The sequence below is a fragment of the Cynocephalus volans genome, chromosome 2 (assembly GCF_027409185.1).
Source record: "Cynocephalus volans isolate mCynVol1 chromosome 2, mCynVol1.pri, whole genome shotgun sequence".
In the NCBI taxonomy this organism is placed as follows: domain Eukaryota; kingdom Metazoa; phylum Chordata; class Mammalia; order Dermoptera; family Cynocephalidae; genus Cynocephalus; species Cynocephalus volans.
The window spans coordinates 136564490-136580126 of record NC_084461.1 but is presented as its reverse complement, the minus strand read 5'-3'; the positions used below and the strand labels follow the sequence as shown (position 1 = coordinate 136580126).

The following is a 15637-nucleotide window of genomic DNA, read 5'->3' as shown; positions in this document are numbered from 1 at the left end:
CTCTAAATAAGGAGAGTGGCTTTAGTTAAAGAATACATACGTGCAGTAAAATATGCTAATCCTCCATAGGAAGAGAGGATCTTTTCCATGAATTAAAAAGGAATGGAAGTAGCTGGAAAAGATTAAGCAATTATCCGTGCAAAGGGGTTTTATCCACCTCCCCACAAACGCAACATACAAACACTCATGCACACAATCTGATTAGAAGATGGAAAATAGCCCATGTATTAGTTTCCTAGGGCTGCCATAACAAAGTACCACAAACTGAGTGGCTCACAACCACAACAATTTATCATGTCCTAGTCCTCGAGGCTACAAGTTCAAAGTCAAGGTGTTGGCAGGGCCATCCTCCCTCCATCCTCTAGGGGAGAAGAGTCCTTGACTCTTCCAGCTTCTGGTAGCCCCAGATGTTCCTTTGCTTATGACATCAGTCCAGTCTTCTGCACCCATCTTAGCAAGGCCAGCTTCCCTCTCTGTGTCTGTGTCTGTGTCTCTTCTCTTCTTCTTATAACAGTCATAGAGGATTAAGGGCCCACCGTACTCCAACATGACTTTATCTTAACTAGTTACAATGGTAACAACCTTATTTCCAAATAAGGTCACATTCTGAGGTACTGAGGCTTAGGACTTTAGCATGTCTTTTTTAGAGACACAATTCAACCCATAAGAGTCCATTTATCCACTTAATGGGAGCTGTGGCCCTGGGGAAAGACTGGAGCATTAGCCAGCAGCCCATCTCCTTAAGAGAGCCCCTCTGGACTGAAGGGACACTAAACCCCACCTTCAGCACACACCTCTCCCCAAAAGAAGTAAGCAGGGGTCCACACTCCTAAGAACCAAGAGAAAAAATATAATTCCAGATAACCTACTTAATTCATATTCTACAGACTGTCTGGAGGGAGAGAATTAAATGGATCCAGAGATACCACCAACGAAGTTGTGTGGATTGAGGGCAGGAACTACTTCTGATGGAAAGATCTGAGAATAAGAGTGAGAAAGTTTCCCCTCAAAGCTCTGGCCAACAGTCTGCTGGCTGTTGTTCTAGGGAGCTAATGCTTTTGAGGCCCTCTGATCTCAATAGGGGAGAAAAAAGTGTTTCTTCCCATGCTCCCTTAGGATGAAAGCATGCAATTTCTCCCAACAGCAAGAACAGAATGATGTTCGAATGAAACATGGATGGGGCAGGGGGAGGAGGGTGGCAAGAAGTAACCTGGAGCAGTCAGAGAGTCAGAGTCCTACCTGGATGGGTACTTGCAGACACAGGCATTCACTCACTCACTCATTCATTCATTCATTCAACAAATACTTACTGAGCATCTACCATGTGTCAGCACTATGGATACAGTAGTAAATGAGACAGACGAGGTCCCCACCCTCATGGTACTTAGTATCCACTAGAGCAGAGAAATAAACAAGTGAATGAATTAGCGAGGAAATTATAGATAGTGCTAAGTTCCTAGGTGGATAATTCACAGTTAGACATGTTGCAGAGTGAATAGGGAAGAGGTACTTCAGATAGCAGGTTCAAGGAAGGCCTCTCTGAGGAGGTGACACTGGAGGCGAGACCCAAAAGATGAGCAGAAACCAATCATGCAACAGTCTTTAGGAAAAGCATTCCAGGCAGGACCCTGTGCAAAGGTCCTGAGGTAGGAACATGTCTGATGTGTAAAAAGGCCCATGTGGCTGGGATGCAATGAATGCAGGGGAAAGGGGAAGCGGATGAATTTGGAGAGGTAGGCAGCGACCAGACAAGGTAGGAGTTTGTACCGTATTTTCAGGGCAGTCATGGAAAGTCCCTGAAGAATTTTAGAAAAGGAATGGGAACTTCTGACTTATGCTTGTAAATGCAATCTGGCTGTATATAACAAATGCACTGGTTTCAGGGTGGAGGCGTGGAGAACAGCCAGAAGGTGGGGACAGAAATCCAGGTGAGATAGGATGGGCTAGTGGGAAGGTAGAAGGAAATGGACGGAGTTGGGATCTGTTTCAGAGGTGGAGTCCAATAGAAAGGACGTGTCAGACCCAGAGGAGAACTCAGGGCTTCATGGAGTATATCAAGAGCTGGGGTACTCTTAGAACTCATCTCCTAATTAACACAACTTACATATGAAGAAACTGAGGCCCTGCCAAGATGGAACCCACCCCAGAGGTTACACAGCAACTCAAGGTGGCTCCTACCTTAGAGGTCAGGCTCCTGGATCACAACCCAGGACTTCATCTTCTTCTAGAACAAGGAGTGGAAACCACAGCCCACCAAATCCAGCCTGCTGCCTGCTTTTACAAATAGATTTTACTGGAACACAGCACACTTATTCATCTATGCAGTGACTATGGCCACTTTCACACTACGGCAATAGAGCTAAGTGGTTGTCGCAGACACCATGTAGCCCACAAAGCCTAAAGTAGTCTCTGGACTAAAAGATCACATAAAACATACTGGCCGAGTTTCAGAATGGACCTGACAGCTCTCTGGGATCCCTTCTTTCTAACTGGAGCCTCAGCCAGGGGCTGTCCTGTGGGAAAGGCTCCTTCAACATTACCTCCCTCTGCCTAGGGAAATGGCAAAACACAGTCCTGTAACATTCACACCACTAAAGTTGTAAAAATTAAGTTCTATAAGCATTTCCAAGAGACAGAGATTATTTCTAACTGGAAAGATCATGGAAGGCTTTCTGGAAAAGGAAAGATTTGAGGGGAGCCTGAAAAGATGGGTGGAGGGCATTCCAGAAATCCTCTAAGTCACCCTGAGCCACAGCAGATAACCTAGGACTCTGCTGAACTATAGGGAGTGAGTTCCCCATCACTGGGGGTGTTCAAGCCAAAGATGCTGGACATTAGGCGGGGATAAGGTTGAGGGAGACTGGACAAGATGAAAGACATAATCTCTTGAAATTACGGCTTCCACAGTGGCAGACTATGATTTCTTTAGTCTCATCCCTTATTATACTTGCTGAGAGACACACACAGCATAGAGACAACTGGAGTGGTGGTGGGACGGGGGGAGGTGGAGGGAGAGACACACACAGAGATAGAGAGAGCGGAGGGCTGAGAAGAGAAGAATGTGGAAGAGGTGTACTCACACCCAAAGTCAAAGAGCCCACGAGGAAATCCACGCCAGGGCTTTTTCCCCTACTTAACTGCTACAGAGAAAAAAAGAGTAAAAGCCTGGCAATTAGGGTTAAAATTAATCAAATGTCCCTCTAATACTTCTGGCTTGGCACCTGGCAGCTTTCTTAACGTGCCTCATTGTTCCCCGGCAGGGCCTAGGCGGCAGGAGCCCTCAGCTGCCTCTCCTCTACCAGGGGAGCCAGGCTGGAGAAGGGAGGGGTGGGGGAGGTGCACCCCAGGCCCACAGAGCTGGCTCTGCTGGGAGACCCTGTCCCCACAAGCAGAGGGGCCCCACTCCATTGGGAAAGACAACGCACACCATAGCACAATGTGTGAAAACAGCCTCAAGGCAGGGGTGGCAAGTAGAGTTGTGGGTGGGAAAACTGACAAGTCCACTTATCTGTACTCTGTTAGCAGGCCAGAAGGTGTAATTCCCACTTTATGGGTGAGGAAATGGAGGCCAAGAGAGGTTATATGACTTGCCCAGAGGAGTCAGTAAAACTTGGTAGCTAAGAGCACAAGTTTGAGAGTCAATAATCTGAGTTTGAATCTAACCTCTTATTTCCTATGCTGGCCTGGGAAGCTGTATAAGCTTCCTGAGCCTCAGTTTTCCCATCTATAAAATGACAACAGTAAGAGCACTCACCCCCCAAGTTACAGCACTGAGAAAATGAGATGGGCACAGTGCATGGCATGCAGTAAATTAATCACTGCCACTGTTATTGTTATGGAGCCAGGACACAAAGACAAAGCTAAATCTGAGTCCAGGACTGGCCGCCACACCTACCTGTGCCCCACACCCTGTGCCCCACTGTCACACCAGGAGCCCTCTGGAAACTCCAAGGGAAAGCTTCTGAATGGCAGGCAGAGCTGCGTCACTCCTGTCCTGGCAAAGGACCCTGTACACAGAGACATGGGTAGCTGCCATTGTCATAAATGCCTCACCCAGTTAGCTATGTGGGGCCCCAAACTGCTCTCATACAGGCTCCCTCTTTCCAGAAATAACCCTGGATGACTTTAAAGTCCTCTCATACAAGGGAACATAGCATGTGCCATTTCTGCTTGGAAAGCCATCTTTGCTCTCATTCTGCAGGATCCTAACACTCCCCCAATAACAGAAACACACATTCTGGGATTTCCTGACATGCTAAGAAGCATAAGGCAGAAGAAAAGTGGATTCTGTAAAAGTGGGCATCACTGCTAACAAACCTATGGCAGCCCCTGATACAGATGGAACAAACTTTATTAGACAGGGTGGACCTCAAATTCGGATACCTACAGAAAGAGAAAAGCAAGGTAAATGGTTTCCTGGGCTGAGATAAAGCAGGAATTACCTGAATATAAACTTAAGTGAGCCTGTTCAAGAGCCCAAGGTTTATATATTCATATTTCCAAGTAATCATCTTTTGTTGTTTTTTTTTTTTCTGAAAAGTGCATTAATCTTGGAAAGATTAACCCTGACTTATTGGTTTTTCGACTAGTCGTGTCACTTATACTCTTTGAACCTCAGTTTTCTCATCTGTAAAACGGGGACCATAAGTCATGCCCTGCCTCCTCCATGAGATAAAAAGAGCAAATTGGAAAAAAGGCTATGGAAGCTTGTAGATTAGAAAGCAGGGCTCCCAAATGCAAATATCTCCTGAGGCCAGGCCACTTATGTGGTTTGAAACCACAGGTTTGAAACCACAAAAGGCCAGGTTTGAAACCACAAAGTGTGGCAGGGGCTGCGGCCAACTGAGAGCTGGGACCTGTCTAGAGGGGGCAGGGTGCTGGTGAGCCACACAAAATGTCTCTGAACTCTATCTGGCCCACAGGTTTATAACCTCCGTTAAAGTATACATGTTAAGGTTTTTAAAAGTATATATATTTAAAGATCAAATAAATTAATTTTTTAAAAAAAGCTCTCTGAAGGCAACAGCTATTACTGTTTATTATCGATAAAATAACCAGGAATCCAACCTATAGACCCTGGCACTCCAAGGACAGAATCATTAAGTTTTCCCTAAAGTTAGATGCCAAATTTAGAAGCTGGCTATTTCGCACATAGATACACACATACATACACATTTTAACTGTCAGCAGCTGACTTTGATCAATACTCAGGGGGAAACATGCAAAAAATAACAGTTTTCAGCTGAGAACATACAATGTACTTTAGCAGCAGGAAGTAATTTTCACACACACACCCCTACCAGATGTTTCCAACCTGTTCCTGTGAAGAGACTCCCTTCCTCCAAAAACTCCTGCCAGTCCCCTCTGCTCAGCAGCCTGCCTCTCAGAGGAGGTTGACATTTGCGACTCACAGGGGAGACCCATACAAACACACACAACCCTGGCGAACTGGGCTCTTGGGAGGCTGCCTGAGTGCAGCTTCCCGGCGGCACGTGGGACCTGCTGTAATCCCTGACCTGGCACCGCCGCCTGGGCATTCAGCTAAAGGAGAGCTTTCCAAAGCCAACAACACATCTAAGAACCAGGCTCCCGGGGTTCTCTGCGATAACCTCCCACTATGGACTCCTCCTGTCCCAGGGAGAGGGGGCAAACTCATGGACTCGGCCAAGATCTGTGGTCAGTGGCTGGTGGAGGCCAGAGGAACTCTGTTTCCATCACTTCTTAGCTGTGTGGCCCTGGATATGTTACATGACCTCTCTACACCTTAATTTTCTCATCTTTAATCACCACCATAACACTGTTCAGTAGTGATGACTATGCTCATTTTAGGAGAAGGAGGCTAAAGACCCAGAGGTCAGGCATGGAGCTGGCAAGTGACAGAGCTAGACCTGGTAATCAGGTCAAGCTGGTTTCCAATTCTACACTCCTCTCTCCAGTACAAGGAGAGGTTCACTGGGTCTCCATAATGCTACCCCTTCCCAGAGACCCCTAGTCTAGCCCCTCATCTGCTTACAGGCACCTCACTCTTGCTCCAATGACAGGAAGGCAGAGCACCTATCCTGAAAGGGCAGCAGACTATAGGCACCAGAGGAAAACCAAGTTCTAGAGCCCCAGCCAGTCCTTGCAGCCACGGCAGTGGGATTCCAAAGTGCACCGCTCATACCAGATCCTGGCCTTTAAGCCAGATCAGCTTGCATCTGATATGGTGCTGTTACTAACAGGCACTACAGAGCTCCCCTGCTGGTGCTGACTGGCAACTCAAGAAGCTGCAGATAAACACACTCCCCAGGAACAGAAGTTCATAGGCAAGTCCTGAAGCACCCTGGGGAGAGTGGAGTGGGCCCCTGGGGAAGGAGAGGTCTGTCTCCTCGGATGTGGGTGGAGAGAAGAGCATCCCTGTGGGACCCTCAATAGGATTTGTTAAGCGTGTGATCCTTGGCCCACCCCAGACCTGCCCAATCATGCTTATTGTGTGTGGGCCCTGGAGTCTCCATGGTTAACAGGCTCCCTGGGGATTCTGAAGTACCCTCAAGTTTAAGAAGAACCATTCCCCAAGGCCAAGCTTTCTGCACTTGGCCGGCAGTTACAGAGTGCCAACCATGCCATTCATTCAGTCATTCACTCGTTCTCTCAGTCATGCAACAAATATTGTGGCAAACAAGAGAGACCAAGGCAGAGGTTAGTTCCTGCTTGCAAGAAGCAGACAGCCTGGACAGATTAAGAACAATTACTACACTGCATGACAGACTTATATAAAGGGCTTTAGGACCCCAGAGGAGAGAGTGCCAACTCCAGCTGCCCCAGCGGGGGTTCGTTAGGTTTGGGGGCAAGGAGTCAGGGAGGAAGGGTGTGAGAGCCCTCCCTGGAAGGGCCTCTGATCTAAATAGGCAGATAAGAAAATCAGGGCTCAAGGAACTATGACTGGTGAGTAGCCCCTGGGTGCTGGCACAACCAAAGGGTATTTCCTGGAGGTGCAGGCTATGAGCTGAAACTAGAAGAATGCAGAGGGTCTGCGTTCTCTCCCAGGGTGGGTACCAAGAAGGTATCCCCAACAATTGTTTCAGATTCCAAAGAGTCAGGGAGTGGGGTACAAAGAGCAGCCTCTGTATGCATAACTTCCTCCCATCCCCAATAATCAGAGAGGCTGCACCCACCTGATTCCCTCCACCCTTCCCACAGCAACAGCACAACCACATTTACTGAGCCCTTGTTCTACGATGAGCAATGTGCTCAGGGATTTGCCCACAGTGACTTATTCAACCCTCAAAAGAACCCCCAACACAGTTAACATTATTCTCATTTTATAGATCAAGAATTCCAGGCACAAAGGTCAAGTGACTTGCTCAAGCCTAGGGACTTGAACCAGACAGTGTAGATCCAAACCCAGAGCCCTACACACTGCCCCACAATGTCTCAGACTAGAAGGAACTGGGAATCGTTTTGCCAATGGGCCTGAGGGAGGGATGGGCAGAGGTTCCTCTTCAAGGTCACACCACCTCCAAGTGACCAAGGGCTCCTTCTTGGCTGTTGTAGCGGTTCAGTGTTAGGGCAAAGGTCTCTCCCCTCTGCTCAGACACATGGGCTCCCACAGCAGCCTCGCAGGAGAGAGTGGAGGGGCAACAGGGGGCAGACAGGTCCTTTGTCCTGTTATATGAAGGAGGGTAGAGTGGTTAAAGACTCAGGCACTGGGTCAGAGACTCACAGGCTCCAATACCAGTTCCACCACTACAAGCTGTGCCTGCCCAGTCAAGTGCCTGCACTTCTGTGAACTTTGGTTCCCACATTCATTTCTACCTGTTCATCACTGTGAGTATTTAACAAGATGTACAAGTAATGGGCCTAGCAGACTAAGTGCTAAATAAATGGTAACTGCTATTACTATTAACATCATCATCCTCATTATCATCCACATCAACATGATTCTGCTAATTAGTATCATTTTATGTTGTGGCTTTCATCACCTGAGAAAGCTAAAGAAAATTCAGCAGTTCATGCTCAGAATTCTCTCAAATTGAAAGGAAAGGAAAAAATGGGTCTGCTTTTTCCCCTTCCCTCTCCTATCTCTACTCAGCAGAGGGCAGCAAACAGGAACCATCCAAAGATGAGAGAGAAGAGAGACACATGGAGGGAAAGCCACACATGCATAAATACACACCCACCCACCCCAGCAAGAGGAATTGTTTAGCTTCCTCTAGCTTCCAAAGTATGAACACTCTGCCTCCCCCAGCTAAGAGGGCCAGGCGGAAAAAAGTCGACGCTGAACAGACGGAAGTTCTTTTTCAGCTTCAGAGAAATTTTCAGTGAATTGACTTTTAGTGTGTATGGAGGTGGGGGGATGCTGTGAGGGGAAAGGAAGGCAGCGGCAGAACTTGTAAGTAATACTAAATAAATATAGCTTTCAACTGCTCCTCCTCTCAACCCTCTACTGTGTGTTGGCAAACATTAGTACCCAAGCTTTCCCTAGCAAGAAACCGAGGCCCCCACAGTGAATCACCTCAGCCAAAGGGTGGCAGGGCTGCTGGGATGAGAATACAGAGCCCCAGACTGCAGGTCCTGGGTAGCAAAGAAATTTTCTCTCAAGGAGGACCAAGTCTGACCCCTAGGGAGTGACTACTGCCTGGGCCGCTGTCAGCAGGCCTCTGCAGTGGGCATTCATTGACTTCTTCTCTAGCTATCTTTCTCTTCCTCCCCACAGGAGCCAAGATTCTTCTCTGGGAAACTGCTCTTCCCCAGATCTGGGTGGTCTGACTACACCCCTGGCCCCAGGGTAGGTTAAGTCAATCAGCATACCTCATCCTACAACTGTGAATGGTTCAGCATTAGATCCTACAACTTTGAATGGTTCAGCATTAGATCCAAACCTAAATGGTTCCCATTAGATCCAAATTGGACCAATAAGACCTGAGGAGATCTTAATAGAGCTTATAGGAAAGACGCTTCCTCTCTCTTCTATAGAATCTACCAGAGGAGACAGACTCTCTCCTCTAGGATCTAGGTGTGGATATGAGGTCTGAAAGAGCTGCTACTGTCGGGGCTCTGTCTAGGACAAAGCCAACATACAAAGTTAGAACCAAGACCCAGAGAAAAGGAGCTTGAGTCCTGACAAAACCACGAACTGCTAGATTATACTATGCCTGAAGCCAATTGCAGTCACAGGAGCCAATATAGTCCCTTACTCATTTCAGCCCATGTGGCTTAATTCATTGTTAATTGCAACTGACAGAGAATCTGAGGTGGCTCTTAGGCTCAGATTAGCTCTGTCTGCCATGGACAGTACTAATGTGCTATGCATCCTTTTAATTCCTCTACTCCCCTGCTGGGTCCCTTTGCCACCTTAAAGCTTAATCCATTTTATGTGCTTTAAAACTATAAAATGTTGGGAAGAAAATTTACCAAAATATATCTACAAAAAAGCCAAGTAAATTCCACCTGATAATTGGTCTCATTAAATACTGGCCTCCAAAACTTGGGGTGATAATCTTGGCTCATGAAGGACATAATGGTAGAGAAGGATCAAATAATAGTATGTGAAGGGAACAAATCTTCAAGGTAAAAAGAGCGAGAACTTGGAGAAGAACTGGATTCTGGTCTGCATTTCTCCCTATGAGAACTTGTTTAACTGATTTCCCCTCTTCTGGGTCTTAGTTTCCACAATTACAAAATGAGAAGGCTGGACTAGATGACTTCAGAAGCACCCCTGCCTGCTCTGACACATTTCGATCTTTCAGCAAACACATCCTTTCTTCCAAGTGCCAAACTTTGTGCTATGTGCTAGAACAGAATGTGGTTCCCACCTCAAGACACTTCCGGGAGGGGAGGCCACAATGCACTTCGTGGCCACAGGAACTCAGACATGTATAGGCTCCCTCCTTTCTCCATTCCACTGGGCATGAGGACAGTGGTTCTCCGGAGAGGCAAGCCTCTTATTCAAGTCCTTCCCTTACCGGCTCTGACACACATATGGGATGCAGAGTCAGATATACACAAAACACAGACCCCACTGCAAATACTGGTAGGAGCATTTAGCTGCCATGGACATACTTCTAGCTGCCACGTTTGCCTTGAGGTGCTTTTTACACAGTGAGGAGATCTGATGCCATTTCTGTGTAAGAGCTGACTGTAGACAAGATACAATTAGCAAGCTAGATGGTTATCTTTAAATGGGCCTTTGCTTTTTCATTCCTGATTTCATTATCTGTTATCATGTCACTGGAGCCAATAGATTAAAGGCTCGACATCCTTAGACTACAGCCTAAGAGAAGGCATTAGAATATGAACATATCCTTAAATTGTGGCCTCATCACAAATTAGTTAGGGAGGCCTGTTTAAACAACACTTCCCTATCCAGACCTTTCCAAACCAACTCACAGGATGTTAGAGTTGGAAAAGTCCTAATAAAGTATCTATTCCCTACATTGCAAATGAGTTTCAACAAGTCGTTAACTCCACTTGAGGCACAGTGTTGAGAAACAGTCCGAGGTGGTCAAGTCTGGACTTAATGAGAAAGAGATTGATTAGTAATGTTTGCCCTGACCTTGGGAGGGGAAACACCACTATAATACACATTTGCCTTTCCCTCTTCTGAAGTTAAGCCTGACTTCACAGATGAAGAATCTAAGGCCCACAGAGGTTAAGCTACTTTCCTGAGGTCATACAGTGAGTTCAGGACAGAAGAGAGGACGACAAGCCAGGCCTCTGTTCCCAGGCCTTCCTCAACTGGGCTCCTTGGGAGACAGCAAGCCCAGAATGAAAGAAAGAATGCAGGGAGCCAGATTTGCTCTGGTAAATCAGCGACCCTTCCATAGTGGCATCAGATTTCACCTAGGCATAGAGACAGAGGAGTGATTAGCAATCTAAAGGATTTCCCTCTGTGGAAAATTAAAGAAATCGATCCAAGGCTGCATTTTTAATGGTACTTTAACTTTCTAATGGCCAAGGCTCTGCCACCAGAAAAACTAAAGAAAGGGAAAAAATGTATTGATTTCTGGATGGTCTAAGAATAAAGTTCAGCTCTGACACAATAAGAAAACTTCTGATATTTGAAAATTAAAGTCATTGGTATTCCATTATCCCACCAATTTCTACTTCATGGATGCTATTATCCAATGAAGTCATTTCTCACAAGAGATTATAGCTCAGAAACGGAGAGGGACTACATGGAGTTTCCTAACATAGGTTTTTAATAACCAGTTCCCAAGCCTAGAATATGAAACAGACTGTAGAATTAAACCAAGATGTTAAGCAGATTGGGGCTAGGAATGAGAGGGACCCTCAAATTAAAAGGAAGATGGCTTCAAAACTGGCTTTTCTTGCTTGGTTTTGCAGCTTTACGAGAAGCCAGCTGTCTGACCAGATGAATGCTGAAATCCTAGAAGCGTTATGTGTCCTTTATAAATCAGCTGCCCTACCCAGCTCCAGAGGTACACACAGGATGAGCTACCATGACAGTTATGTAGACCTACATTCTAGCAGATGATAAATGCTCTCAATTTGAAACTCTTTATTCTTCAATACAGTGGAGAAATCAAGGAGTTACAAGACTGCTCAACCAGTGGGTATGCTACCCTCAAAGAAACTTCTCTCGGATCCACAAGGAACATATTTTTCATTCGGATAAAGTCCTGTCAGACTTCCTTCCAGTGCCTCTGCAGTTATTTCTACCAGAAAGATAAACGAGGTGCTCTGGGATGACTCTCAACAATTACAAGAGTGACAGGCTGAGCTCAGAACTGGTTAGCCCTTTCGAAAAAACCCTGTGTGTTCAAGATGCCAGATTTCCCACATAGCAGCCTGACCCATTACGTGCACGTTCCAGTGCACTGGGATGAGGAATGGAACACTATCACTCTGAGAAGTCAGCTTCTTCCCTTGAGGCCAGCTGATATTCAAACAAGGGGCCGGGGGGCCAAGCCCAGTGCTCTGCATCTGTGGGAGAGTGAAACAAAAAGGGGCTGTGTGGAAATTTGGCAGGGTGTCCTGAATGGCAGCAGATGAATGCTGAATCCTGTAGCACCTACAAGAACTTAGCATTGGGGAAACAGCTCCATTCTGCAGCTCTCGGGAAGCAAAGAGATTTTCTTTAAAGCAAGGATAATCAGTTGGTAGCCCCTGCACTCTACCAAAGCCCTCCATCACTTCTTCCTCCTCCTCTTCATGCTATACCAGAGAAAAAGAAATGAACAGGAATGAGACCTTCCCAGATAAGCTCCTCTGTCCATTTCAGTTAGGGGTTCCAAGCAGCACCAAGCTGTTGCTCCCCTCTCTCTCTGCCCAAAAGGCTACCTTTACTCCATCAATCTCCTCTTGCACAAGTGAGTAATTTACTTTGAAAGCTCAGGCCAAACTGCCAAACTGGCAGTTAACCTCGACCTTCTTTCTACACATCTGGGTCTATAGAAAATGAAAATCAGGACATCTCTGGCATCTATAGTGTATGAAATACGAGGGCTTTCTCCAGGCAGAGGCAGAATGTCAAGAGCTATTTTAGAACTGGCTACAGCTACTCCAAAGGAGAGTTTGCACTTGGGCAGGACACTCTCCCTGGACCTGGGGCTGTGTCTGGTATGGAGACCCCACCGCTAGGGATGCTACAAGGTACCTCTGCCTCAGGAAAGAAAAAAAGTAACCATTGAGCTCTTCATTGATTCATTGATAGTATCACAGAATGCTGAAGCAGGACCAATAAATACATTTTACAGATGGAGAAGTAAGGTTCAGAGAGATGGGGGAGATGATCAAGGACACACACAGAAAGTTAATGGTAGAGCTGAGGACAGAACCCTGGCCTCCTGACCCTGATGCTCCTAAAGGGTAGGAAAAGAGGAAAGAGACTTCATGAAGGAAAAACCCATACAGATAGAAAATGTAAGGGTCTAAGTTGGTTATCAGGGTTTGAACCAGGGGTTTAGGAAAGAAGTCGGGGCCCTTCGTTCCTAAACAGTAAGATCTACCAAAAAGATCAACCAGACCCCATGGTTTGCAATAATTACCAGAGTGACAGGCTGAGCTCAAATTGGTCAGCCCTGTAGCAAAGAGTACTCTGTGCTCAAGATACCAGACTGCCTAAACAGTAGCCTGACACTGGGAAGAAAAAGGAAAACCATCAACCTCAGAAAAGTCAACCTTCCCTTGAGGCCAGCCAACAATCAGTTAACTCTGACCCCAATGCACAAATTATCCACTTCCCATGGGACCAGGGAGGTCCCATAAGAAAACCTGAAATGCCTCACTGTATGCAACAGTTCAGGCATGTTTATGCTCACTGGCACCTACTGAGCTAGGAGCTGGAAGGGTAGGAGTGATGTGACAAAGCTTCTGCTATAGGGAGCTGCAAGTCTAAATGCATGTACACGCACACACACGCGCACACACACACACACACACACACACAGAAAACATATACGTGTGCGTTCAGAGGAGGCAGAAACAGTTAAGATCTCAGTTTTGGCTGCAAGGAACACCACACATAATCAGACTGGGCAAATTCAGAAGAGACGGAGAAGGCATGTGGGCACCAATAGCCTCTGGGATATTTTGGGGGTCACTCCAAAAAATCCTCCACCTTCTGGACTCCCAGGAGGTCAAGGACAGCAGGTCCCTCAAGAATCAAGAGTTCACCCCCTTCTCCACCCCTAGGGGACTGAAGCTCCAAGAGGAACATGATCTTTGCTTCCTCTAAGGAATCTACAGGAATAAGGCTGAAGGGAGAGACTGAACAAATGAGGAGAGGAGAGAAGGGAGGCCCAGGTATCTTGCTGGGCAGATGGAAGAACAGGAGCGCGGCTGACCTGAGTAGCGAACACTCGGATCAGCAGGTGGGATGGAAGCAGAGAAGACTTGGACACCAAATAGGACTAGTATCTCCATTCCTATCAGCAGAAGGAGTCATCCTGGGATACAGGGATGCAGATAGGATCCCCAATAGAGAGAGAGATGCTGGAAGAGATCAGGGAATACCAGACGGGGACAGAAAGGAGGATGGTAACATAAGCTAAGAAATAGAACTCCTTTCTGAGCTCCTGAGGTCCTGGGTTCTAGCTCCAGCTCTCTGACTGGCGTAGAACTCTGGACAACTCCCTGTCCTTCTCTGAGCCTCAATTTTTTTTTTTTTTTTCTTTTTCGTGACCGGCACTCAGCCAGTGAGTGAACCGGCCATTCCTATACAGGATCCGAACCCGCGGCGGGAGCGTCGCTGCGCTCCCAGCGCCGCACTCTCCCGAGTGCGCTACGGGCTCGGCCCTCTGAACCTCAATTTTACCATCTGAAAAATGGGAAGGGAAGAAGAATCTCTGGCGCTGACTCTGAGAAGAAAGAGGGGAAGGTGAAGGAAGGAACCTCAGGCTAGAATTAAATTCGGGGAGGGGGTGTTCCCAACCCCATGGCAACTGGACTCACCTGTCCGGCCGCCGGGGCCACCGCCGCCCCCGATCCCCCGGGAGTGCCGTCGGGCTGCCGCTCGCGGTACAGCGCCCAGAGCCCCACGTTGGGCAGGAGGACGAGGGCCGCCAGTACCAGCGCCACCGCCTGCAGGAGCCGCTTCTCCTTCCGCCTCATCGGGGCCGGTCAGCCCCGCCGCGCCCCGCCGGCCTCTCCGAGCCGCCCCCAGCTCCGCGTGTCCGCCCGTCCGCCCGGCGGCGGCAGCTGCTCTGCGAGCAGAAGCGGCCGCGACGCCGGCCCCGCTCCAACTCCGCGGCACTTCCGCCGCTCGCCGGCCGGGGAGTCGGGCGCCACCACCGCGCCGCCGCCACGGGGGGATCGCCGCCGCCGCCGCCACCCCCGGGCCCCGCTGAGCAGCGCGCCGCGTGCCGCTGTCTCCCGCGTCTGCTACCGAGAGCTGTGCACCGCCGGCCTCTGCCTTCTCGCGGTGTGTCCGCATCTGCCGGGGCACGTCAGGGTACCGGGATGGACCGTTCTCCCCTCTCGGGCTGCGATGGTGCGTCCCGCTCCTCGGCGGCTCCCCCGCCCGCGGGAGCTTTGCGAAAGTCGGGAGTTGGGGAGTTGGGCGCTAACCGGTGCCGGCTGGGCACCGGGGGGTGGGCCACGTGTCAGCACGCTGGGCACAACTGGGGACCCCAGCGCCTCGCATGGCATCCTCTGCTCCGGACTGCGGCGGAGAGTTTGCGATCTCCCGGGGGATACGCAAATAGTATTGGAGTCGGGCCGGATGCTCAGCCCCTGCAGCCTCCAGGGCTGTCGCTTCTTACCCACTTAGGCTCGACTCCAAAGACCTGTGGACCTACTTTGACCCCGGGGACTCAGTATTCCCAGCTGTGAAATGGGAGCACAGCTGTGCTCCACGCGCACTGTTCTTCGGGCGGGCTCTGGTTTTTCTCCTCTAGGAAGCCCCTGACGTTACGTGCGAACGTCCTCTGCAAACTGCGGACAGCTGTGCACTCCCGCCACCAGTCTGTAGCACCTCCAAACCGGCAGGACGGTGACCGGATCCTCTCCTCAGGACCTTTTCTCACACAAGTCCAACAACCCCCTTGGAGTTGTAATGCCTCGCAGTCCCACGTGTGCTTCTGTACACTCAGCGCATGGAGTCCTTCCCTGAAACCTCTTGCTGGTTTCTATATCCCATTCAGTCACTCAGCAAAACATTAGTGAGCGCCTACTATGTGCCAGACACTGTGCCAGG

At 48.6% G+C, this 15637-nt stretch overlaps 1 protein-coding gene across 1 annotated transcript in view; it reads right to left on the bottom strand.

The window, feature by feature from the left end:
- Positions 1–14622, bottom strand: part of GALNT10 (polypeptide N-acetylgalactosaminyltransferase 10) — a 237888-nt gene extending 223266 nt beyond the window's left edge. The window contains exon 1 of the mRNA XM_063086762.1: positions 14395–14622. Coding sequence (XP_062942832.1) covers positions 14395–14553 — 159 coding nt within the window. The 5' untranslated portion in view covers positions 14554–14622. The remainder of the gene's footprint in view (positions 1–14394) is intronic.
- Positions 14623–15637: the final 1015 nt, after the last annotated feature.